The sequence below is a fragment of the Scyliorhinus canicula genome, chromosome 12 (assembly GCF_902713615.1).
Source record: "Scyliorhinus canicula chromosome 12, sScyCan1.1, whole genome shotgun sequence".
Classification (NCBI taxonomy): domain Eukaryota; kingdom Metazoa; phylum Chordata; class Chondrichthyes; order Carcharhiniformes; family Scyliorhinidae; genus Scyliorhinus; species Scyliorhinus canicula.
In genome coordinates, this window is record NC_052157.1 from 31,536,393 (window position 1) to 31,564,095 (window position 27,703).

Here is a 27,703-nt window from a genome sequence, read left to right on the forward strand (position 1 = left end):
TTTCATATCTTGATCCAAAGGCCATGAAGTGGCACGAGTGTCAAAAGCAGCCAAAACAAAAACTCAGTGTGGATTGGCAACAAGACATATTGATATATATATATAAACATATACCGAAGGAAAACGCAGTTCAAAATTTTCAAAATAAATAAATTATACTGTTTTTCCCCCTTCGGGGCAGCACGGTTGGAACAGTGATTAGCACTGCTGCCTCACAATATCAGGGATCAGGGTTTAATTTCACCCTTGGGTGACTGTATGGAGTTTGTATGCTCTCCAAGTGGGTTTCCTCTGGATGCTCTGGTTTCCTCCCACAGTCCAAAGGCCTGGAGGTGAGGTGGATTGACCATGCTAAATTGTCTCTAGGTGTGCAAAAGGATAGGTGGGGTTACTGAGATAGGGTGGGGGTGCGGGCCTAGGTTGGGTGCTCTTTCAGACGGCCGGTGCAGACTCTTTGGGCTGAATGGCTTCCTTCTGCATTGTAGTGATTCTATATTTTAAAAAAATTTCAATTAAGGGACAAACCACCTACTCTGCACTTTTGGGTTGTGGGGGTGAGACCCACACAGACAGGGGTAGAATGTGCAAACTGCACATGGACAGTGATCCGGGGCCACGATCGAACCCAGGTCCTTGGTGCCCGACTAACCACTGTGTCGCCCACTGTCATGATTCTAGCTACATCCCTGATTCTAGTTGGAATTAAGTTTCATTAGCACCAAATGTAACTCCATGATATTGGCACGGACTCTATATAAACTTTGCAACTCTTTCTGAAAGGAGTCCTGAACTGAGAGGTTGACATGGAAACGTTTAAGCTGCAGAGGGTCCTTTGTGGCCCCCCTCCCTTGGCGCCGGAAGTAAAGTCAGTGCCACCCGGAAGGACTAACCCCAGCAACTGGACGCGCGCGTCCCTTAGCAACGGGGGCCGCCGGTGAAGATGCCGCTGCTGGTCCGGGACTACACCTGGGATCAGACCGAGACTCAGATTTTTATTACCGTGCCCCTGAAGGGGGTGAGAGCCGGGAAAGCAGACATCTTCTGTACAGAGGATTATTTAAAGGTGAGGCAACATTTGAAGGTGAGGCGAGGCGCTGCCTGGTACACCTGCCGATGGTCTCATTGCACAAACTCATCAACGGCTCGGCCATCAGCTTCTTCTGCTACTAACTCAATTCTACTTTGTGCATCTAGCACAAAATTGTGGTTCAAAATCTCAAATGTGATATCTTATCAAATGCTTTCAGAAAGTCTAAGTATATTGGGCTGGTTTCTCCGCTCCGCCGCGCCACATTTCCGTTTCAGCAAGGCGGCGGGATGCTCCGTTTTGCTGGCTGGTCAATGGGATTTCCCATTGTGGGGCAGCACCACGCCGTTGGGAAGCCCCCAAACTGCCGGCAAAACAGAGCATCCCGCCGGCGGAGAATCCCGCCCATTGTGGGGCAGCACGGTAGCATGGTGGTTAGCATAAATGCTTCACAGCTCCAGGGTTCCAGGTTCGATTCCCGGCTGGGTCACTGTCTGTGCGGAGTCTGCACGTCCTCCCCGTGTGTGCGTGGGTTTCCTCCGGGTGCTCCGGTTTCCTCCCACAGTCCAAAGATGTGCGGGTTAGGTGGATTGGCCATGCTAAATTGCCCGTAGTGTCCTAAAAAGTAAGGTTAAGGGGGGAGGTTGTTGGGTTACGGGTACAGGGTGGATATGTGGGTTTGAGTAGGGTGATCATTGCTCGGCACAACATTGAGGGCCGAAGGGCCTGTTCTGTGCTGTACTGTTCTATGTTCTATTGTATCCACCAGATATCCTGCGCTCACTATTTCTCCAAAATGTCTTCTTCTTCGGTGATCACTCGCAAAAGAGTATGATCGTCCACCTAAGAAACCCGGTGTTGCTGGTCATGGGTTCTGTGGGTTCTTGCATGGCTGATGAGCCCGATCCTAGAGTCACAGCTTCGACTGTACGCTTGGCGGGCGTTTACGGGATGTGGGGTTGGTAGGTGGACTCTGGATTGCTGGTATTCCTTTCTCAGGCTCCTTTATTCAAAAGAGTACCTTACGTAATGCATAAAGTACAAGACAGTTAAGTGTCTCACTAGCTTACAATTACGTGTCATATGTACAAAATACATTTTATGTCAAACGTTTTGTGGTGTATACAGCCCGAAGGGGTTCTCACAGGTTTCAGCACCTCTCCGTTCTATGGTGGCCATTTCCCGATGAGCCTGTGTGGTGGCTGCGGCAAGCTTCCTGGACCCTGGAGTGCACTTTCTGCAACATTTGATGGTTGACTGGTCTTTACATTGGAAGACCAAGGATTTTGGGCAGGCCAAAGAGCGTCTTTCAGCAGCAGCTGATGTTTGTACATGTCCCAAGATCAGCACACAGCGCACAGAGTCCTGAGATAATTTTGGGAGTCCTGTACCAGAACAAGCAGATCCCTCTGTACCTGAGTTTTGTAATTTCTCTCTGTTGAAATAATATACTGCACTCCTGCTTGTCCTACAAAAGTGACCAAGTTCAAATTTTCCCATATTATACTCCATAGAATCATTACTACAGTGCAGAAGGAGGCCATTTGGCCCATCGTGTCTTCACTGACCCTCTGAAAGAGCACCCCACCCCACCTCCCCTCCCCCACCCCATAATCCCACCTAACTCTCACATCTCTGGACACGCAGGGGCAATTTAGAATGGTCAATCCACCTAACCTGCACATCTTTGTGACACCCGGGGGAAACCCACGCAGACACTGGGAGAAAGTGCAAACTCCACAAAGACAGTCATCCAAAGCCAGAATTGAACCTGGGTCCCTGGCGCTGTGAGGCGATTCATCCTGAAGGCCGCTTTGGAGAACACTTACCCTAAGATCAGAGGCTGAATGCCCTTGACTGCTGAAGTGTTCCCCGACTGGAAGGGAACATTCCTGCCTGGTGATTGTTTCAGCCGGGGAACACTTCAGCAGTCAAGGGCATTCCGCCTCTGATCTTCGGGTAAGCATTCTCCAAGGTGGCCTTCAGGACGCATGACAACGCAGAATTGCCGAGCAGAAACTGACCCCCAATTTCTGTACACATGAGTACGGCCACAACTGGGACCTTGGATTCATGTCTTGCTATATTAACCCCTCATCATCAGGCCTGGGCTTGCGAAATCCTACCAACTTTCCTTGCTTGAGACAATTGCCCCTTAATTGGAAACAATAATTGGGTACTCTAAATTTTGCTGTTATTCCTACCAAAATGGATAACCTCACATTTGTCAACATTGTATTCCATCTGCCAGACCCTAGCCCATTCACTTAACCTATCCAAATCCCTCTGCAGACTTCCAGTATCCTCTGCACTTTTTGCTTTACCACTCATCTTGGTGTCATCTGCAAACTTGGACACATTGCCCTTGGTCCCCAACTCCAAATCATCTATGTAAATTGTGAACAATTGTGGGCCCAACACGGATCCCTGAGGGACACCACTAGCTACTGATTGCCAACCAGAGAAACACCCATTAATCCCCACTCTTTGCTTTCTATTAATTAACCAATTCTCTATCCATGCTACTACTTTACCCTTAACGCCATGCATCTTTATCTTATGCAGACCTTGTTTCCACTGGCGGGTTATGTAAACCTTGTTACTACTGCCCTGACCTACTCAATCGAGCTAAATTAGGATCAATGACATATTAGAATAGGGGCCACAAGGTCAAGGATAGTCACATCACTGTTATAACTGACCATGCTGGGCTTGTACCAGCATATATTTCCCCCCTACTCCAACAACACCAGAGGTTCCAATGACAGAAACAAAAAGGAACCCAGTCTTCTCCAGGATACATGGTCTCTCCGCAGTCATAGGAGAAAGCAAGGCTTTACTAGTCCAAAAATAATAGAAGTGCTAAAGAAAAACACAACATCAATAGATTTCCTCACGCACAATGAGGACCTGTAAAACCATATGACCACCTCTGTACCATCACACCTGCCCGCCACCCTGCTGTGGTGCCAGTCATCTACAAATTAAGGAAGGTTACCATAATATTTTACTCCCCAGTGTAAAAACATGGATTATAGTACATTGAAAAAACAGGTAAGTACTGCACAACCGTCATGTCACACAACTATCTCAGCATGATTTAATAGTATGAGAGGATAAAAGGTGACAGATGCCACTGTACTCATATATCATACACCCATGTCAGGATAAAAAACAATGACATGAAAACAGGAGTAAAATCATAAAAAAAAACAAAGGTCAGGATTAATGATGAATTGCAGGATAATATAACCGTCCATGAAGCTAGGAAAGGTCACAGCCTTGACAGGATCATTGAGCAACAATCGGGATCCATCCAGCGTTTCAACGATGCCCCTGCACCTCCGCCATGTCATAATCCTGAAGCCCTGGTAAAGAGACACCTAGGCCCTGGCAGGAGGAGAAACCCATTGTGTCTGGCTGCCTCCAACCCTTCTCGCCAACCACCGAGGACAAGACAAAATAAGACCAGTGTTCGGGGTCTCCGACTGACCCCAGGCCTCGAAGACTGGATGCAATGTGCTCCATCGAACTCAAAAGCCCAACCTTCAAATCCAGATTGTGAAAGCATGGCAGCCAGTTCTCAAATTCAGCTGGGAATTCATCCCCAGCTCCCCCTCCCCTGGAGACCAGGCCTACGGATACTCCTTCTCTGGCCCCATCTCCCCGAGTCAACCAGAATGTTCGACATCCCATGCATCCCGGATTTCTTTTTAAAAAAAATAATTTTTATTCAAGTTTTCTAATAACAATAACAAATTTTTCCCACAAATTAAAACATACATATCGTGCTTCCACACCGAAGCTAGAGCAGAACTCAGCCCCCCAAAATAAATAGTAACAAATAGCAAATGGTTATACAAAAAAGAACAGAAAAAGAAAAGAACAGAACGAACCCACTGCTGCAAAATCGAACCTCCCGACCATCCTCAAACCCCCCCCCCCCCCCAGGTTGCTGCAGAGACTGATCTCTCTCTACCCCTTCGCCAGGAAATTGAGAAAGGGCTGCCACCACCGAAAGAACCCCCGTACCGACCCCCTCAGGGCAAATTTCATCCTCTCCAACTTAATGAACCTGGCCATGTCGTTGACCCAGGTCTCCGGACTAGGGGACCGCGCATCTCTCCACTGCAACAGAATCCTACTCCGGGCTACTAGAGACGCAAAGGCCAGAATGCTGGCCTCTCTCACCTCTTGCACTCCCGGCTGCGAAGCTACTCCAAAGATCGCGAGCCCCCAGCCCGGCCTGACTCTGGACCCAACCACTTCCGACAAAATCCCCGCCACCCCCTTCCAAAACCCCTCCAGGGCCGGACATGCCCAAAACATATGGGTGTGGTTTGCTGGACCGCCCAAGCACCTTCCACACGTGTCCTCCCCTCCGAAAAACCGGCTCATCCTAGCCCCCGTCATATGAACTCTGTGCAGCACCTTTAGCTGGATTAGGTTGAGCCGCGCGCAAGAGGAGGAAGAATTGCATCCCGGATTTCTAAGAACTGAAGTCGAGCGCCCATCGATAAAACTATTCCATTGACTGACAGGATTCTCTCCGCTTCGTCCATTCTTTTTGGGATATTTTGCATTTCAATGTAAGCACCAATATTTTATGCCAGGGAGCCGAGACTGCCATCCACAACGTAATTCACAGTGGCAACTATCGTCGCTATGCCAACAGCATTGCCGAAGCGGAGGCCCGTCCACCAGGAAAACAACCAATACGAACTGGACCCAACCCCAGCCATCTGTGACCGCCTCAAATCAACCAAAGATTTTCTTTTATTTCTTTTATTTTATTTCCAATTAAGGGGCAATTTAGCGTGTCCGCTTCCGGCACATCTTTGGGTTGTGGGGCGAGACCCACACAGACACGGGGAGATTGTGCAAACCCCACACTGCAAAGCTGGGATCGACCCCTGGTCCTTGCCGCCGTGAGGCAGCAGTACTAACCACTACGCCACCGTGCTGCCCCTACCAAAGATTTTCTTGGCTTAACTTGGCTCCCCATCACCAAACGTTAACCAGGATCTTCCAGGAACATAACAGATTATCAGGAACAAATTATTATGGGTTGTGCATCAGGATTAAAGAAAGGATTAAAAGTTGAGTGGTGCCAGAGCTTGCGAAAATGCTGCCACTCCCGCGTTCACATCACGTGACCCCCAAGATTTTAGTTTTTGATAAAACTAAAGAATGAATTCATTTTGTGTCGTTTGGAATTGCAAATCTATTTTTGCCTCCCAATTTTAATTCTTAATGGATTATTTTAATAGGTGAACTTTCCTCCATTTCTGTTCGAGGTAGTGCTATTTGCTTCTATCGATGAGTCAAGGAGCTCAGCTAAAGTTGGCAATGGTGTTATCATTTTCACTTTATATAAGAAAGAATCGGGAATGTGGGAGCAACTTCCAACAGTTGAAGGTGAGGAAAGTATTAAAGATTGTTGCTTTATTTTGGTTCCTGTAGATGAAAATGTGTACCAAATACTCTCGCAATGTTATTCATGACGATTATTTTAAATCTAGGAGTTATAGTATAATTAGTGTTGTTTTTGCATTATGCAATCACATTGACTTTTTTTTGATAGTTAGTAAGGAAAAGTTGCAAAAAACGAGGGAGAGTGCAATACTTGCTGCTCAAAAGAAAGCACAGGAAGCCGCAACAGAAAAAGCAATTAAAAAACGAGGAAATGAGAAGTACTCATTGGAAACGATGATGAAGGTAATTGTTGCACAATCTGTTAAATATTTAATTTTTCTTCCTGTGCACAATAACTAAAATAGTTATTGAGAGCGTAATTTTTTTAAAATTCAAACCATTATGTGCAGTAAAACTAATGAAGTTATTAAAGGTTTTAAAATGCAGTTCAAGATGGTACTTGAGTAATTTAAGTAAAAGAACGCCATTCTCCTAAGTGCAGAAGTCATGCATTTCCTGTGACTCTTTTCCTGCCATGCGACAATACTTCAAGATTAAAACTTTAGGAATAGTAATGAAAAACATCACCAATATCACCAACAATACTTCAAGGTTAAAACTTTAGGAATAGTAATGAAAAACATCACCAAAATGAGTGGTAGTCTTGGGAAAAACTAGTTCAGTCTCATGGATTAAAAGAATGTAAGATTGTATAGATAAGCACCTTTATCATTATGAGGCTTCTCTCATATTTGTACTGAAAGGTTGTTGTATTAAGTGACTTTCAGCTGTATTGCTGGTGTTAATTTATTTCCTAATCAAATACTATCTATGAATACAAACTGGTACTAAATTACTTTCAGGTGGCTGGCTTGCATTCTGTCAAACGTTTACTTCCCATTTTCATTCTCTAATTCTTACATCTTCCATTTATACACCGACCAAGACGAATACCAGACCAATGGTAAGATAGGTCCAATTATGATCGGGGCAGGGGTGTATTTGCGCCGTAAAGAGGGAATTACGTTAAATTTACCTCTACAATCACTACCTCCTCTCTCCTCCGAACCTGTATCGATTAACATTTCTTCGCTCCTCCAGACAACACATGTCATGTTCCAGTGGGTTTCACTGACTGCATCCACTGTAAAAAGCTCCACATCTGAACTTTGCCTGCCTACGCATTCGGATTTTACCAGCACTCCAAAAAGTACCAAGTACATTTTCCCCTCTGCTTTCTCCACCAACATTGCAATGTGCCTCATTAGAGATGTAGACCAGTGATAAAGTGTTCCTAAATGTCACTGTGATGCTCAGGTATATTTGATGTGGAGATGCCGTCGTTGACTGGGGTGAGCACAGTAAAAAGTCTTACAACACCAGGTTAAAGTCCAACAGGTTTGTTTCAAACACGAGCTTTCGGAGCGCAGCTCCTTCCTCACCTGAGGAAGGATCTGCGCTCCGAAAGCTCGTGTTTGAAACAAACCTGTTGGACTTTAACCTGGTGTTGTATGACTTCTTACCAGGTATATTTAGACATTCATAGTTGGAGTCATTGAGCTTTACTGCACAAAAAGAGACCCTTCAGCCCATTGTGACTGCACTGACCATGAAATACCTATTTAATCTAATCCCATTTTCAGGTTCTCAGTGCATAGCCTTGAATGCTATGGTGAAACTTTTTTGAGTGTGTGTTTTAGTATAAGGGAGGGTGACAAGCTATTGAAATTTGAGACATATGTTTAAGACTAATCAACCTACACCCAAACTGTACAGATAGAAGAGAAGAACAGAAAACAGATTGAAGAGATGAAAGAGCAAGAGCGAAGAAATGCGACCAAAGAGTTGGAAGAGTGGAAGCTACAGAAGCATGAAGAAGAGAAACTAAAGAGAAAGGAAGAGCTAAAGAGAAAGGAGGAACTAAAGATTGCAAGGCAGAAGATGGAGGCTGAGAAAAGGAGGATGAAGAAGGAAGAAAATAAAATACAAAATATTGGCTCACGAAGGGCAAACCGGCATTCTGTTAACAGAGGTAAACGTATTTCAATTTAAATTGTTTAATTTCTAACTAGACAATGAATGTGAAGTCTCATATTCAGCAAAGTCTTAATATTAATAAAAGAGTCAGAATGTGATTTTAAACCGGATGGATTTCAGATTTCTTATTTTAAGGTTATTTTTCTCCATTTCTTTGCTCTAACTCACTCTTGGCCAAGAGAGAGTTTAGGATGGTATCTGCTACATGGAACTAGATTGCCAGAATATCCACAAATAGATCACAGCGTGACTGGTCTCCTGATTTCCTGGTAGTGGGGAAAGGTGCGGGGATGGGGTGACCTCTGTTTTACTAGCTTCCCTGCTTGGCTGAACATGGAATTTTATGAGATGTATGGGGCATGCTAATTGTAATTCAGTGAGTAATCAGCAGTCCATCCCAAAAACATGTTGACAGTATGACATTATTAACTTTATGTATAAAGTAAGTGTTTCTAAGAAGCTGATTTCTTACATTGGCTCCTTGTTAAAGGCATATTGTTGTTTTTCTTAGCAACTGATTTCAACAAAGGAAAGAGGATTTGTGAGAGATGGGCTTGACTGACATGCCCAGGACAATAGCAACCTTTTGTGAGTGTGTGAACATGAAGCTATAAGGAGCCTTGTTGGCATAGTGCCTCATACTTGACCCATTTCATATCAAACATGGGCAACAGGACGCAGTGACTCAAAAAAAAATGAGCATACATGTTCATATCCTAAGATTAATGTTTGCAAATATCCATGACTTCTTCCTTTATAGTGATAGACAATATTTACAGTGAATTCTGGCAGTACAATCGATTACGATATCATTACATTAGTGTACTTAAGCCATTGATCTTGTGTAGCCAAAATAGTTTTTTTTCTTATCTGCTCAAGCAGGGTATATCCCTCGCCTTCATCCATGCTACAGAAAAGTGGTGCCCTCCTGCAATGAGAGGCACCTTTCATTGTAGGACCTACAAGGCCTGCTCTCTGAAAGGGCTCATTCTGCCCAGAATGGATTTTGCATCAAAAGAATCACGGGTTTCTAAGGGCCACCAACAATCTCTTAAGAGTTCTGGCATCAAAAGTGTACATCCACAGACTTGTTGCAGAACATCAAACAGGCATAATATGCCAAGTGTGACATTCAAATATGAAAATTGGCTGACCTTGCATTATTGGGATTAAAGAACAGAAAAATTACAGCACAGGAACAGGCCCTTCGGCCCTACACCTGCGCCGATCCAGATCCTCTATCTAAAACTGTTGTCTATTTTCTAAGGATCTGTATCCCTCTGCTCCCTGCCCATTTATGCATCGGTCTAGATACATCTTAAATTATGCTATCATGCCTGCCTCTACCACCTCCGCCAGCAATTCGTTCCAGGCACCCACCACCCTCTGCGTAAAGAACTTTCCATGAATATCTCCCTTAAACCTTTCCCCTCTCACCTTGAACCCGTGACCCCTAGTAATCGAGTCCCCCACTCTGGGAGAAAGCTTCTTGCTATCCACCCTGTCTATACCTCTCATGATTTTGTAGACTTCAATGAGGACCCCCTCAACCTCCCATTTCTAATGAAAATAATCCTAATCTACTGTGGTGGTATGATTAGCATAGCTGCCTGCCATTGGTGCAGAACACCGGCTTACCATTGGCCCTGGTCGGTCATGTGCCTCTCGACCGGTTGGTTGAGACCAGTCATGTGACGGTTCCCCGATTGGTCGAGAGGCTGAGTTAACCCCGCCTCCAGGGCGGGGTATAAATACCCAGTATTCCTGCGGTCGTCATTCTACTGTAATCGACCGCAGGGCTAACATCTAGCAGATTAAAGCCATACTTTGGTCCAGCAACTCGTCTCGCGTTCAATTGATGGTACATCAATTTAATCTGCTAGAAATGTGAAGATGGAGCTCCGGATCAAGCCCGAATGCCTCCGCATCAGCCCGCAAATTCCAAACGCATCGGAAATCTTCAAGCATTGGCTGGTGTGGTTCGATAGCTACCTGGCGACCGCAAGCAGCCCCCCACCATGGCACAGAAGCTTCATATTCTCCATTCCAGCGTGGGCATGGCGGCCTACGCGATGATAGGGGAAGAAAAGGAATACGACGCGGCCATGGATAAGCTAAAAGGACAATTTCTTAAACCGGTAAACCGAGTGTTCGCCCGACATCTGCTGGCTACTAGACAACAGTTCCCCGGTGAGTCCTTAGACGATTTTTACCGGGCCCTCGCTGTCCTGGGGAGGAATTGCACCTGCCTCCAAGTTTCAGCCACTGAGCACATGGAACTTTTGATCAGAGATGCTTACGTAGCTGGGATGCAGTCCGCCGCTATCCGCCAGTGGATGCTGGAAAAAGATGACCTCAGCCTAACTGAGGCACGGACTCTCTCCACCTCCCTGGAGGTCGCCGACTTAAACGCCCGCGCCTATGTCCCCAGCTGCGCTGCAGCGCCCTGGGCCTCCTGGCACGCTTCCCCACCGCCATCCGCCATTCCCGACCCCTCTCAGGCCTGCGCCGCGGGACGCCCCAACAAGTCTGCGGGGCCCCACTGCTATTTCTGTGGGTTCGCCAAACACCCTCGCCCGTGCTGCCCGTCCCGCTCCGCCCTTTGTAAGAGCTGCGGGAAGAAGGGCCATTTTTCGTCGGGCTGCCAGGCCAAATCGGTCGCTGCTGTGCCGCGCAGCGACCGGGGATCTCCTCCTCCGGGCCCTTCCAGTGCACTGCGCCAATCTCCCCCCCCCCCCCCCCCCCCGTGCCCCTGCACCCGGCCTGCGCGCCTCTCTGCCCCCGCTCTCAGCCGCTCCGATCGGCCCGCCGGCACCGCTAACCCCGCCCCCAGCAACCACGAGGGTCCTGCGGACGCCGCCATCTTGGGCCCCGGACGCCACGTGCGGGTCCTGGGTGCCGCCATCTTGGGGCCCCGACTCCACGTGCGGGTCCTGGGCGCCGCCATTTTGGGGCCTCGAGCCCACGTGCGGGTCCACGTGCGCCGCCATCTTGGGGCCCCGACTCCACGTGCGGGTCCTGGGCGCCGCCATCTTGGGGCCCCGACCCCGCGTGCGGGTCCTGGGCGCCGCCATTTTGGGGCCCCGACCCCGCGTGCGGGTCCTGGGCGCCACCATCTTGGGGCCCCGACTCCACGTGCGGGTTCTGGGCGCCGCCATCCTGGACTGGCACACAAGGTCCTGCCAGCACCCACTCGGACGGCAACGACGACGACGATGGATCTTCTCCACGGCTCGCGGCCATTCAGCTCGACCAGTCACGCCCACGCACGCTCGCCAAGACGACGACGCAAATCCACCTCAACGGGCACGAGACGGGCTGCCTGCTGGACTCCGGGAGCACGGAAAGCTTCGTACACCCTGACACGGTAAGACGCTGCGCGCTCCCTGTCCACCCTGTAAAACACAAAATTGGGTTAACCTCAGGTTCGCACTCCGTCCGCATCACCGGGTGCTGCATCGCGGACCTTACGGTCCAGGGGAAGGTTTTTAAAAATTATAAACTCCTTGTCCTCCCCGACCTTTGCGCACCCGCACTCCTTGGACTGGACTTCCAGTGCAACCTGCAGAGCTTGACCTTCCAATTCGGCGGCCCTATACCCCCCCCTCACTGCCTGCAGCTTCGCGTCCCTCAAAGTGGACCCCCCCTCCTTGTTTGCTAATCTCACCCCCGATTGCAAACCCCTCGCGACCCGGAGCAGACAGTACAGCGCCCAGGACAGGACCTTCATCAGGTCCGAGGTCCATAGGTTGCTGTAGGAAGGGGTCATCGAGGCCAGCAACAGTCCCTGGCGAGCCCAAGTGCTGGTGGTCCGGACTGGGGAGAAAAACTGGATGGTCATCGACTGCAGCCAGACCATCAACCGGTTTACGCAACTGGCCGCGTATCCTCTCCCCCGTATTTCCGCCATGGTAAACGAGATCGTGAAATACAAAGTCTTCTCCACGGTGGACCTCAAGTCCGCTTATCACCAGCTCCCCATCCGCGCGAGTGACCGCAAGTACACTGCGTTCGAGGCAGTGGGCGCCTCTACCACTTCCTCAGGGTTCCATTCGGTGTCACAAATGGGGTCTCGGTCTTCCAACGGGAGATGGACTGAATGGTCAACAAGTACGGATTACGGGCTACCTTCCCGTATCTCGATAATGTCACCATCTGCGGCCACGACCAGCAGGACCATGACACCAACCTCCGAAAATTCCTCCAAACCGCAAAACTCCTTAACCTAACTTACAATAAGGATAAGTGCGTGTTTAGCACCGACCGTCTAGCCCCAGGGTAACGGACAGGTTGAGCGGGAGAATGGTACCATCTGGAAGACCATACTACTGGCCCTCCGGTCCAGAGATCTCCCTATTTCCCGATGGCAAGAGGTTATCCCCGATGCCCTACATTCTATCCGCTCCCTCCTCTGTACCACAACTAATCAGACACCTCATGAACGTCTTCTTGTTTTCCCCAGGAAGTCGTCCTCCGGATCCCCTCTCCCGACGTGGCTGGCCGCCCCCGGACCCATCTACGGATCCTGCAAACGTTTTGAGAATTTCTCCACTGATGATAAAACTGAGTACCAAAAATTTAATAAAGCTATAAACGGGAACTGTTGAATAGAGTTCAGTAGCGATCCTGCATCAGATTTATTTCCCTTGAAAATTCTCCTTCCAGCAGGTGTTGAAGGCTTGCAATAACGTTGTCACACTCTTCGTGGATTACTTGCACAGCATCATGGCTGGAACTCCATCTTGTGTCACACTGTCTTTTCACAGTCCGAGTGACAAATGATTTTAACACTTCCCAACGAGAAGTAGATGAAGAAAAAAAAGTAAAGAGTTTTTCTAGAATGCCAAAAAATGTAACAACAACAGGTTGCACCTCACTTGCATGGACACAGGCCAAATTGAGGCTGTGGTTCTCACAGTTCACAAACACAGCTTTTGGGTTAACTTCAAGAATTTTTTGTTGAACACCTCCTCTCACTCCAGCCATAACTGCTGCGTTATATGCTTGACCACGACAGTCATTCATGGAAATTTTGTCTTCTTCCAATTTTTCCTGAATTTTATTTACCAGGCTGACTGCATCTTTCTTGTTGACTTGAAAAAATCCCAGAAATGTCTCCTTTATTTCTACTTTTCTGTTTTCATCAATATGAACGTAACACAGAATTTCGGAAACCTGATCTTCATGGGCAATATCTGGAGTTGAATCCAGCATTATGCTAAAATATTTTGTCCTTAATTTATGAAAAAGTATATTTTTCTTGACAGTTTCACCAAGAAGATTGATTATTTCGTTTTGAATTCTGTTGGACAAGTAGGTGACACTTTCACTTTTTGGTTTCTCTTTCCCTCTCTGCAAGTGTTTTGCTAAGATGTCATCATATTTGGCCAAAAGTCTGATTGTTGCTAGAACGTTTCCTGTATTTTCACTGACTGTCTCCCCTGGTTCTGATAACCCAGATATTCCTTCTCCTCGATGTCCACGATAGGCCAGATTCTGTTTTGCCAGAAAGGATATAACCTCGACAATCCGTTCAGTTATAGCTTTCCATCTTTTCTTTTCAGCAGACATTTGCTGTTGAAGTTCAGCATCTATCGTAGTTGAATGATGGAGTCGAACTACGAGGTTCAGGTATTCCCTCATGTGAGCTCTATGAGAAGGGCTTTTCTCATGGTCAGGTATTGTTGGATTTAATTTTCTCCAAGTGGAGAAACCGTCTTCCTTTCCAAAGTTTGACACAGACGACAAATGCTCCTTTGAAAACAAAAAGCAAACAAAACAGTAGCATGCTTTCCGATATGGAGAGTATAACAACTATTTTCTCTCCACAATTTCTCCGTTTGTGGAAACTTTATCAAACCACTGTTTGGAAAATGATCTCCCATCCTTCTCAGCAAATGGACCACTTTTATTCTGATATCCTTCAGGGCCATGTTGTAATATTGTCATCTTCAAATGATCTGGAATCGGTTTCTTCAAACAGCCAAAATCGCTTCTTTGCAAAAATATGCTAAAATCTTCTTTATTTTCTTCACATGGATCATCATCCTGACAACGAGACTGAGGAGAGAGAGTATTATGTTTTGACCGAGCTGAATCCGTATCAGAAAAATCCTTCTCTGCACCCACATCATCTTTTACTTCTCCAGGTTCTCCTACTTCTTCTTTACTTCTTTTTATCCATGCATCTAATGGCCCTCTTTGATGGGACTCTTCTTCGATTCTGGCCCTCTTTTTTTTCCTGTTCTGTACTACTCGGTTGTACACGAAATACTCGTAACATTTCATTTTCTATCTCAAAAACCGTAAGACGCATGAGAAAATGGGAAGAAAATGGTAAACAATCGGTCAGTTGCAGACGGATAAACCATATTTCATTTCTTTGTTCCTTCGTTTCAAATTATTTCACACTGATAATTTTGTGCAATTTATATCATAGACGTGCAAATAATTAGTGGTATCTGTATTCGAATATTAGCATGTTAAGGAATAAATGTCTCCTATTCCGAGATTAAATGCCATAGCAGTCCTCTGATCATCCAGGCTTCACTCTTACTACATCCCACGTAAATATTTCATTAAATATCACCAAAAAACCTATAAAAAACGTAGTTGCACCCGTTCTAGAGTAGGTAAAAGAACTAATCTAGATGCACAAAAAGCTGAAGAAAAGACGAGTTATGACTCTAGGAAACGCAGGAACGAACAGCCACGTCTGCTTGTTGCTTTTGATGGTTGCACCACGTACATCATGCGCATGCGTGTGGGGGGATGGGGAGGAGCACCATTTTCTCTAGACAGAAAGGGTACACCATGTTAAAGGAATAAAGGGCTAACAACTGCCTCTGCAGTGTGGTGAGCCTCCAAAAATTGATCTATCACCGCTGAAATTTTAAAATTACTATCTTATTTCCTTCTCTGGGGCAGCACGGTGGCCTAGTGGTTAGCACAACCGCCTCACAGAACTGAGGTCCCAGGTTCGATCCCGGCTCTGGATCACTGTCCGTGTGGAGTTTGCACATTCTCCCCGTGTCTGCGTGGGTTTCGCCCCCACAACCCAAAAAATGTGCAGAGTAGGTGGATTGGCCACGCTAAATTGCCCCTTAATTGAAAAAAATAATTGGGTAATCTAAATTTAAAAAAAAATTTTTTTTTAAAAATTATTTCCTTCTCTGATTGGATGCCCCCATCCAATGGATGCCCGGGGCCAATGCACCGTCGCCCTTCCCCCCCCCTCTGCACGCCACTGGGGTGCACAAGTCCGACCCGTTGGTGGAACAAGTCCAGTTACTCCACGCTAACCCGCAGTATGCGTACGTGGAGTACCCCGACGGTCGGCAGGACATGGTCTCCCTCTGGGACCTGGCACCCGCCGGCGTGCGGCCCTCCACCCCCCCCTTCACCACAGACCCCCCCCCGTCCCTTTTCCCCCAGCGCCCCACCCAGGCCACCCCTCCCCCATCCATGGCGTCTCCCCCACCAGCCCGGGTTACGGAGACAGTTCAAGGACCATCGCTCCCGGAGTCCAGGACATCAGCTGAACCACCATCGGCTGAACCAACGTCACCAACTCCACTGCGGCGGTCTGCCAGGACGTCACGAGCAACGATAAGGCTGATCGAGTCCATTTAACTTTCAACAACACCATGGACCTTGTATGGACACTATGTACTGTTGCTAAATGTCTGGCCAGTGGGAAGCCCAGGATACATTTTTTTCCTTCTCTCCTTACTACTCATACCACCAGTTCTCCCCCCCCCAAGCTCTCGTTGACACCCCCCCCCCCCCGGCTTCTTTCTCCGCAAGGGGTGAATGTGGTGGTATGATTAGCCTAGCTGCCTGCCATTGGTGCAGAACACCGGCTTACCATTGGCCCTGGTTGGTCATGTGCCTTTCGACCGGTTGGTTGAGACCAGTCATGTGATGGCTCCCCGATTGATCGAGAGGCTGAGTTTACCCCGCCTCCGGGGCGGGGTATAAATACCCAGTACTCCCTGCGGTCGTCCTTTTACTGCAATCGACCGCAGGGCTAACATCTAGCAGATTAAAGCCATACTTTTGTCCAGCAACTCGTCTCGCGTTCAATTGATGGTACATCATCTACTCAACCTCTCTTCATAGCTAGCGCCCTCCATACCAGGCAACATCCTAGTGAACCTCCTCTGCACCTTCTCCAAAGCATCCACATCCTTTGGGTAATGTGGCGACCAGAACTGTACGCAGTATTTCAAATGTGGCCGAACCAAAGTCTTCTACAACTGTAACATGACCTGCCGACTCTTGTACTCAATACCCCTTCTGATGAAGGAAAGCATGCCGTATGCCTTCTTGACCACTCTACCGACCTGCACAGCCACCTTCAGGGTACAATTAACCTGAACACCTAGATCTCTCTGTACATCAATTTTCCCCAGGGCTTTTTCATTTACCGTATAGTTCGCTCTTGAATTAGGTCTTCCAAAATGCATCACCCCGCATTTGCCCGGATTGAACTCCATCTGCCATTTCTCCGCCCAACTCTCCAACCTATCGATATTCTGCTGTATTCTCTGACAGTCCCTTCACTGTCTGCTGCTCCACCAATCTTAATGTAATCTGCAAACTTGCTAATCAGACCACCTATACTTTCCTCCAGATCATTTATGTATTAGTTGACCTTGTGGCCTACAGGTAGAGCTAGTTTTTAGTACACAGCAATCCAGTGCCACTTTGACATGACCACATTATCAGATGCAACATCTTCTGCTTAAATAAAACTAGATAAAGTGGATTAGCACTAACTCTCATTTTTCAACATTCTACTTGATAATGGACAGGTTCTATGATTTCAAGTAACTTGTTCTGTATCTTCAACACATGAGTCAGTTATTTCCTGATACATCTAAAGATCGTATCAAAACATATTTCCTCTTTCTCATATTTAAGTTCTTCTCTGCAAACAAAACTTGTAGTCACTTTAAAAAAAAGAAAAAATTTAGAGTACCCAATTAATTTTTTCCAATTGAGGGACAATTTAGCGTGGCCAATCCAGCTGTCCTGCACATCTTTGGGTTGTGGGGACTTAACCCACGCAAACATGGGGAGAATATGCAAACTCCACACGGACAGTGACCCAGAGCCGGGATCGAACCTGGGACCTCAGCGTCGTGAGGCAGCAATGTTTTTTTTTAAAAAAAAACGCGTTCTATTCAAACTTGTATCAAAGTAGGTTAACTCCCTCCTCCCCCCGCGTGCGCGAACAGCTCCTCAAACACGATCACAAACATCCTCCACCGTTTCTCAAATTCCCCTGCTGAGCCCCTTAACTTCTTCTACTTTATCTTCTCTAACCGCAGGAAGTCAAACAGGTCACCCAACCATGCTGCTACCGCCAGTGGCGATGCCGACCGCCACACCAGCAAAATTAGTCGCCGTGCAATCAGAGAGGCAAAAGCCAAGACATCAGGCCTTCCTCCGCTCCAGGAGCTCCGGCTTCTCTGAAACCCCAAATATCACCACCAAACGGATCGGGTCCACTCCCTCCTCCGCAATCCTGGCTATGACCGCGAACACTCCCGCCCAGGGTCTTCCCAATTTTATGCTTTACTTTACCTATCTCCCTGGCCGCCTCCCTTTTCCTGAGCTGGTGTGCCAACATTCTTCTTGCCTTATCCCCGTACTCATAAATCGCCCCCTTGCCTTCCTCAACTGTTCCAGCACTTTCCCTGTGGTCAACAGCCCAAACTCAGCCTGTAACCTCCGCCGCTCCCTCAGCCCCGCGTCCGGGCCCTCCAAGTATTTCCTGTCCACCTGGAGAATCTTCTCCACTAATCTATCCCTCTCATTCCGTTCCGCCTTTTCTCTGTGGGTCCATATTGAGATTAATTCCCCTCTGACCACTGCCTTCAGAACTACCCAAACCGTCGCTGCAGCGACCTCCCCCATATCATTTGTTTCCAGGTAGTTCTGAATGGACTTGTTAACCCACCACAGATCGCTTCATCCGCTAACAACCCCACATCCAGTCTCCACAGCGGTCTGTGCCCTCTCTCCACACTAACCCGTAGATCCAACCAATGCAGGGCATGATCCGACACTGCGATTGCCGAGTACTCAGCATCCACCACCTCCGGTATCAGCGCCCTGCTCAGAATAAAAACGTTGATGCGAGAGTATATCTTGTGGACATATGAGAAAAAGGATAACTCCTTTGCCCTTGGTCGTGTAAACCTCTATGGGTCTACTCCCCCCATCTGTTCCATAAATCCCTTCAATTCCTTTGCTGCAGCCGGCCTCCTCCCTGTCCTCGATTTTGACCGGTCCAATTCTGGATCAATGACTGTGTTAAAGTCACCTCCCAAGATCAGGTTATGTGACTAAGTCTGGGATCTTACCTAAAACCCACCTCATAATTTTGACATCGTCCCAATTCAGAGCATGTATGTTCACAAGTACCACCCGTACCCCTTCCAGCTTGCCACTCACCATTATGTACCTACCCCTCTTGTCTGACACGATTCTCCCTGCCTCGAATGCCACTCGATTGCTGATCAAGATCGCAAGCCCAAGGTCTTTGAGTCCAGCCCTGAGTGAATACTTGGCTGACCCACCCGTTTCTCAATCTTGTCTGGTCTGTAACCTTTAGGTGTGTCTCTTGTAGCATTGCCACGTCCACCTTCAGCCCCTTCAAATGCACAACGCGCGAGCCCTCATGTAATCAGCCTGGTCGGGGGGGGGGGGAGCTTCCAATCCCCCCCCCACCGCCTATTAGCCATAACCCTTTTCACGCCAGCCTCTAGCGCGCGCCCTCAGCCTCCTCGAGTCCCTCCCTCAGGCAGTCGCCGTTCCTGACCTCCCATTTGTCCCCTAGTAACAGTCCCTCCCCTGTCAGCAAAGCAGTTCTCCTTCCCCCCAGTAATAACACCAGAAACCCAACCCCCCAAGTCAAGCTCCAGCTTAACACCTGCTCACCCCCCACTGCGCGTCCGAGAATCAGCTGACCCATGCTGACTTGATAGCGCCCGCCCCTGACACCAAGCAGTCTGTCTCCCCATTGTTCTCTCCCCTCTCCCCCACATTAGATAAACATTTTAAAAGCATCACATTTCCCAGGAAACAAAATCAGAAAAAACAGTGAAGAAACAGCCACTTTAGAAAAATAAACATCCAAAAGCAGAGCCAACCCCAAAGCCCATCCCTCCTCTAACCAGCTCCCTGCACGACAAAGCAACCTTTAGCCATCCAAACAGCCCATTATTACAGATAGCACTACTTATATTTATACAATCCAGCAAAACAAATCGTCGCCACAGTACTTCCAAGGCTTCAGTGTCTTTTAATTCGCCTCCAGCTTCATTTCTTCAATAAAAGTCCATACTTCGTCTGGTGTTTCAAAGTAGAAGTCCCGTTCCTCATGTGTGACCCACAGACGGGCTGGGTATAGCATCCCAAACTTCACCCCCCTTAAAGAGGGCCGTTTTTGCCCAATTAAACCCAGCTCGCCACTTGGCCAGATCCGTGCCCAGGTCCTGATAAATGCGCAGCTCACAGTTCTCCCATTTGCTGCTCCATTCCTACTTGGCCCACCGCAGAAAGTGTTCCTTGTCAAGGAACAGTGAAGGTACCACCATGGCCCTCGGCGGTTCGTCCGCTTCTTCACCAGGGCACTGTGCGCTCTATCCACTTCCAGGGGCCAAGGGAACACCTCAGCCCCATCAACTTCTCCAGCATGTCCGTCACACAAGTCCTCGCATCCGATCCCACACTACCTTCAGGGAGGCCGACAATTCTAAGATTTTGCCTCCTGGATCTGTTCTCCAGGTCCTTCAGCTTCTCCTGCATTCTTTTCTGGCAGTCGTTCACCATCAGAATGGTCTCCAGCACGGTTATGTATTCCTCGTGCTCGGACACCTTTTTCTCCACCTCCTGGATTGCTCTCCCGTGGGTCTCTTGATTCTGCACAACTTGATCAGTCAAAGCCCTAATCGGGTCCAGCATGTCCTTCTTCAGCTTGATGAAGCAATCTTTGAAAGACTTCCAGCTGCTCTGTCGACCACTGTGCCATCTCCCCGTGGCCCTTGCTCTCCGCCATGTTTCCCTGCATTACCAGCTCTGCTCGCGTCTTCCTTATAGGACTTTGTCTTCTCACACCGCCACTTCTAGTCCAATTCTCCGTACACCGGAGGGGGATTTCTCCTTACTGTCTCACTCTTCACCGATTTATCCCTTAAAATCTGGAAAGAAAATGGGGAAAAACGTCCAAAGGTCCGTCACAGCGGGAGCTGTCAAATGTGCGACCTACTCCTCCATGACCGCCTCCAGAAGTGCTGTAGTCACTTTTTATGGGAAAGTATTTAAATGATTCTGGGCAGCACGGTAGCATAGTGGTTAGCACTATGGTTTCATAGCGCCAGGGTCCCAGGTTTGATTCCCGGCTTGGGTCAATGTCTGTGCGGAATCGGCACATTCTCCCCGTGGCTTTCCTCCCACAGTCCAAGGATGTGCAGGTTAGCTGGTTTGGCAATGATTGGCCCTTAGTGTCCAAAATGTTGAGGTGGGGTTGCTGGGATAGGGTGGAGGTGTGGGGCGCTCTTTCCAAGGGCCAATGCAGACTCGATGGGCTGAATGGCCTCCTTCTGCACTGTAAGTTCTATGTTAGGTTCTGACTATGGATTAATTGCAGGTACAACTGGCAATATGTTTGCTGAAAACTCCAAGGGACAAATCATTCCATCTCCTCGCTCAGCTGGCAATATTCAGATAACCTTCACACCTCGAGTTTTTCCTACTGCGCTGAGAGAATCTCTAGTTGCCGAGGAAGAAGAGGTAAGGGTTTTGTAAAATGAATACATTTCTTCAAACACATGCCATAATTAACTAAGATTGATATTTTTACATTGTTCATTCTGTTGAGTTGGCAGCTCACATAATTGGCTAAGTTATCAATCTGGAGATGTGTTTCAAATTGAAAGGAGATTTTGGTTGTTTTCTATTGTTTTTATAAAGCCTGTTATCTGTTGGAAATCAATACTGTTTCTAATTGAATATTTTCCAATTTGGATGCCTATTTCTCCCCTTTGTAGATGCACTTACACACACTTTCCCATCCGCAGCATGAATAGACAGATTGTTCTTGGGGCTTTGCCAATGCTAGTTTGTTATGGGTTGGGAGAGGTGTGCCGGAGTGCCATGATTAAACTTACACGCAAACCTTTTCCTGATTCATTTCATGACTCACTTCTGCTCATCATCTGGTGGTCCAAGTAAATTCAGTAGTTCCTACATGAGGAATCCTGGATGTGATTCGGTGGTGCTGTTGGTTGATGTGCTGCTGGTTTGTCATGTGTGTATATATACACCATGGGGGCAGCATGGTGGCGCAGTGGGTTAGCCCTGTGCCTCATGGCGCCGAGGTCCCAGGTTCGATCCAGGCTCTGGGTCACTGTCTGTGTGGAGTTTGCATATTCTCCCCGTGTTTGCGTGGGTTTCGCCCAACACAACCCAAAGATGTGCAGGGTAGGCGGATTGGCCATGCTAAATTGCCCCTTAATTGGAAAAAAAAATTATTGGGTACTCTAAATTTAAAAAAAAATGTATATATACACCATGTAATTTCCCCACAGTGCAGAAGAAGCCATTCGGCCCATCTAGTGTGCCAATTCTTCAAAAGACCACCCTACCCATGCCCAATTGCTGCTCTAGCCATGAATCCCCATCCAACCGTTGGACACTAAGGAGCAATTTATAATAATAATCTTTATCAGTGTCACAAGTAGACTTACATTAACACTGCAATGAAGTTACTGTGAAAATCCCCTCGTCGCCACACTGCCATCATGCCGCCCTGATAGGAAATCTAGAATGCAACATAACCTTGCACTTAAAATGATACTTACAGGTTTGTTTTAGTCTACACTGTATATGCTAAGTTTATAAAGCTGTTCTCAACAGTGATCTTGTAAGATATTTTAAATTTCTGTTGTTTGTTATACTGCATATAAACTAAGATTCTTCATTGGTTTACAGTGGTTAAGAAAACAGGCAGAAGCCAGACGAGCTAAAAATGCAAATATCGCTAATCTTAAAGACCTGAAAGAAGAGGAAAAAAATCCAGACTGGCTAAAGGATAAAGGGAAGTACGTTCTGACAATATTTCAAGTTATTAGTCTGAATTTGAAAAGAACTTCACACTTCAATAACTCATCAGTAAAACGCAAGGAACATCACCAACTTCTTTTGATTTCACAAAAGCCTATACTCTGTCAACATTGAGATCTTTTGGAGCATCCTCCTAAAACTTGGCTATCCTCAGAAATTTGTCACCATGCTTCGCCTGCTCCATGAACGCACGCAAGCTGTTATCCTCACCAATAGAAATTGGCACAGGTCAAACAAAAGTGTGTCATTGCAACAATCTCTTCTCCGTCTTCCTTGCTGTAATACTCTATGGGAAACTGTTCAACCTATGCCATCTTTGATCCAATACCAAAATTGCTCCATGCTTTAATTATTGAATTCTGTCATGTAGATGATGCTCGAGTGTGCACTCTCTCAAAATCTGAGCTCCAGGTCATTGTCAACTTCTTCTCTGAAGCATTTGAGAAAATGGGCCTCTCACTAAACACCCTGAAAACTTAAAGTCCTCTTTCAACAGGTTCCCACATCAAAATACCTCCCCCCACCATTGATTATGATCAGCAGGGAGATCCTGAACAATGTGGGCCATTTCTTTATCTGGGGAGCCTTTTCTCGATGAAGGTAGACATAGATGGTCAAATTTATCATTGCCTCCAATGTGGCAGTTCAGCCTTTGGAAGAGTGTATCTGAGGACCAGGATCTCAAACCCACAATAATGTCATGGTTTACCAGGCAGCAGTGATCCCCACACTCCTGTATGCTTTGGAGACTGAGACAATCTTCCACAGGCACCTCAAAGCACTGGAGAAGCACCATTAGTGGTGCCATCACAAGATCCTCCAAACCAGATAGAAAGAAGGGCACTCCAACAGTGGTGTCCTCTCTCATGCCAACTTTTAAAAAATATTTCCACAGGATATGGACATCACTAGCTAGGCCAGCATTTATTTTTATTTTTTTATAAATTTAGAGTACCCAATTAATTTTTTCCAATTAAGGGACAGTTTAGTGTGGTCAATCCATCTTTGGGTTGTGGGGTGAAACCCACGCAGACACTGGGAGAATGTGCAAACTCCACACAGACAGTGACCCGTGGCCGGGATTGAACCCGGGTCCTCAGTGCCGTAGACAGCAGTGCTAACCACTGCGCCACCGTGCCACCCCTCGGCCAGCATTTATTGCACATCATTAATTGCCCTGGAGAAGCTGTTAGTGAGCCACCTTCTTGAACAACTGCACTCTATGTGGTTTAGGCATCTCTAAAATTGCAGCACTCCCTCAAGACTGCACTACTGTATCAGCCTAAGTACAGTGCTCAAGACTCTGGAGTGGGGCTTGAATGCACAGCATCCTGTCTCAGGAGCGAGAATATTATGAACCAGTCAAGGAATCAATCTTGTATTATTCAAAAGATACACTGCTCTTTGGCTTTTCCTGTGCTATTTCCACAGTCTCCTTAACTGAAATTTGTCATGATTAAATTTTAGAGGGCAGCACGATGGCACAGTGGTTAGCACTGCTGTCTCACAGTGCCGAGTTCCCAGCTTCGATCCGGCTCTGGGTCATTGTCCGTGTGGAGTTTGCACACTCTCCCCATATATGCATGGGTTTCACCCCCACAACTCAAAGATGTGCAGGATAGGATTGGCGACGCTAAATTGCCCCTTAATTGGAAAAGATGAATTGGGTACTCTAAATTTGAAGGAAAAAAAGATTAAATTGCAGCCTTTTTAACGGTTCAACTGGTGATCTGGAAAAAAAAAATTCTTTTTATCTACTTCCCAGGTGGTTGGAACTTATTTTCCACTCAGAATTTCAGCAGTGCTACAATCAGCCTCATTATCCTTGCAAAATGATGCATGAAAGAGGGTTATGTGGTGAAGTACTCGGCTATATAGCCCTCCATGTTCATGGGGGGCACGGTGGTGCAGTGGTTAGCACTGAGGACCTGGGTTCGATCCCAGCCCCAAGTCACTGTCCATGTGGCGTTTGAACATTCTACCCTTGTTTGCGTGGGTCTCACCCCCATAACCCAAAGATGTGCAGACTAGGTGGATTGACCACACTAAATGGCCCCTTAATTGGTAAATAAAATAAATGGGTACTTTAAATTTAAGAAAAAGCCCTCCATGTTCAAATAGTTTATTAACTATGACTGGTCTCTTACATAAAGATGAGGCACTTGGAAAACAGTTCACTTATTTGATATTATGTGTATTCTCTGAAAGACATTCTGGAACCAATCACATGATGTTGACTACTAAACAATGACTAACTGCAATGAGAGACCTTAATTTACAGCATTTAGCACTTTGCTAGCCTGTGAAGGTCTGATTAGCTTCTCGATAATACACTTCAAATCAGGTTATCATAGTTGTTAAAATATTATTTTCCTTTTTCAGCAAGCTGTTTGCATCAGGAGATTATCTTGCAGCTACTAATGCTTATAACCTGGGAATACAATTGAATAATAAACTTCCAGTCTTGTATCTGAACCGGGCTGCATGCCACCTTAAACTAAGAAATCTACACAAAGCCATTGAAGACTCCTCCAAGGTTAGTTCACATTCAGATTCTGGGAAATTAGTTAATAATTAATTGGATTAAAGCAAAAATTAACCATGGTTCAGTTTATTTTTACATTTGGGAACCTTACTGTGTCAACTCAGGTTTTGAATAATGGTCAGTCACAAATATTAAAGGTGATCCATAAGTTTCCATCTTTGCTGTTTGTTTATTTGTCCCCTTTCCTATACTTTATCTTCTCTTTTGTGGTATATATCACTTCCTGACTCAGGATAGACAGACGACCGACACTTTCCCTCAATTCTGCCAATGCAACTCACTAAATTAAAGTCGGCAAGAGCAACCACCCCAAAATGACAGAGTTCTCTTTAAATACATGCATTAAGTTCCAGTGATGTCACTGAGACTTGATCTATTTTAGTCTGTGGTTTGAATGGGGGAAAACAGTGCTTGCTCGTCTGGAACATGAAGCTTTCAATTGCATCCCACCCTTGGAAAATGTTAGCACCTGATTTTTGAAAGAAAAGGAAATCAAGCTCTTATTGCGGACTTTTTTATTTGTTTAAGTAACATGTTTATTCTTTCATTTAGGCACTTGATTTGTTAACTCCTGCTGTTCCAGACAATGCAAGTAGCAGACTGAAGGCCCACATTAGAAGAGGGGCAGCATTTTGCGAACTGGAACTATACGTGGAGGGTAAGAGGACTTCTTTGTACACAGAAATTGTGGAAACATATAATTTAGCAAATGTTGTAATTGAAATTTGGCTATACCAGTTTTCCCTTTTCCAGTTTACTCCTCCCTTCCTGACTAATTTGTAAAGATCCAAGTAAGGCGGTAACCAACAGAGCCTTTATGTTATTCAGAAAACATTTCAAACATAATAACGTAGAGAACCAATGGGTGGAATTGGGTACTCTAAATTTAAAGAAGAAATTTTCTTCACAGATAATAGCATAGGGAACCAAATATGTTCCATGAAAAATAAATAAATAAATAAATAAATAAATAGTGAGCACAGTCAGCAATGCAATAGCACATAGTCTTTCCCTGCTATTTTTCTGTCCATCCATGCCTCTTTTTCATTCTCCCTCTCTTCCAGGTAATTCCTTGTATACACAATGTCACAAGGAGTGAGAGGAGATAAAACTTCACCTTTTTCTAACATAGCTTGTCTATCTAAACCTTTTAGGGTGGCACAGTGGTTAGCATTGCTGCCTACGGCACTGAGGACCTGGGTCACTGTGTGAAGTTTGCACATTCTCCCGTGTCAGCGTGGGTTTCACAACCCAAAGTTGTGGAGGGTAGGTGGATTGGCCACGCTAAATTGTCACTTAATTGGGAAAAAAAATATGATTGCGTACTCTAAATTTATTTAAAAAGGTATATCTAAACCTTTATCAGCTGTGGGAGCATGGATCTGAGGGACATTTTTTTAAATTTAGAGTATCGAATTCATTTTTCCAATTAAGGAGCATTTAGTGTGGCCAATCCACCTACCCTGCACATAGAACATAGAACATACAGTGCAGAAGGAGGCGATTGTGGGGGAAAAACCCATGCAAACACGGGGAGAATGTGCAAACTCCACACAGACAGTGACCCAGAGCCGGGATCGAACCTGGGACCTCAGCGACATGAGACAGCAATGCTAACCACTGTGCCACCGTGCTGCCCAGGATCTAAGGGACTTAAGTGTGTGTGTGTGCGACTGTCAGTGTTGGTGGATGATGCAAACTATAACCAAGTTTCAACTGCCATCATTAAAGATCAATGGATACACACCCAGTAAGTTGTAACAGCTGTTCATAATTTCTGTTTTTCCCAGTTAAGGAGCAATTTAATGTGGCCAATTCGCCTAACGTGCACATCTTTGAGTTGTGGGGATGAGACCCACGCAGACACCAGGTGAATGTGCAAACTCCATACAGACAGTGACCCGGAGCCGGGATCGAAGAGTGACCTGGGGCCGGGATTGAGCCTGGGCCCTCAGCGCCGTGAGGCAGCAGTGCTAACCACTGCGTCCCCATGCTGCCCCTAACAGCTTGTTGATCATGACAAATCTTTCATCTTCCTCGTCTGTCACCTCATCTATGATCATGCAACCCATACATTCTGGGGATTCAAGCTGAACCCTTCCTGATCTTTGTGGCTCAATGTCACATCACAACAATTTTTATTTATTCAGTGGATGATTTTATTTATGCTCTGATAGGCCTTCAAGATTATGAAGCTGCTCTTAAGATTGACCCAAGCAATAAGACAATAGAAGAAGATGCAGAGAAGATACGTCATGTGATTCAAGGAACACCTCCTGATCTCTAAGAACCAAGAGAAAAATGTCAAAGACTTACTGATAGTTAAAGAAAAGTTACTGAGGATGCTGGAATCTGAACCAAAAAAAAACATTCTGGACAATCTTAGCAGGTCTGACAACATCTGTGAAGATGTAAAGGAGCTAACGTTTTGAGTCTGGATGACTATTTGTTAAAGCTGGTGATAACTGATAGTATATTTACCCTTTTGTTAGGATATAGTCATTATACTCAGGAGCGGTAATAAATCCAAACCTCAATCCAAA

General features: G+C 46.4%; 1 protein-coding gene across 1 annotated transcript; it reads left to right on the plus strand.

The window, feature by feature from the left end:
* Nucleotides 1-889: 889 nt before the first annotated feature.
* Nucleotides 890-27,703, plus strand: dnaaf4 (dynein axonemal assembly factor 4). Its single transcript, XM_038814755.1, has 9 exons — nt 890-1,063; nt 6,298-6,445; nt 6,612-6,745; nt 8,219-8,474; nt 21,141-21,283; nt 22,484-22,593; nt 24,998-25,151; nt 25,713-25,818; nt 27,338-27,703. The coding sequence occupies exons 1-9, from the start codon at nt 941-943 to the stop codon at nt 27,445-27,447; spliced, it is 1,284 nt and encodes a 427-aa protein (XP_038670683.1). The 5' UTR covers nt 890-940; the 3' UTR covers nt 27,448-27,703.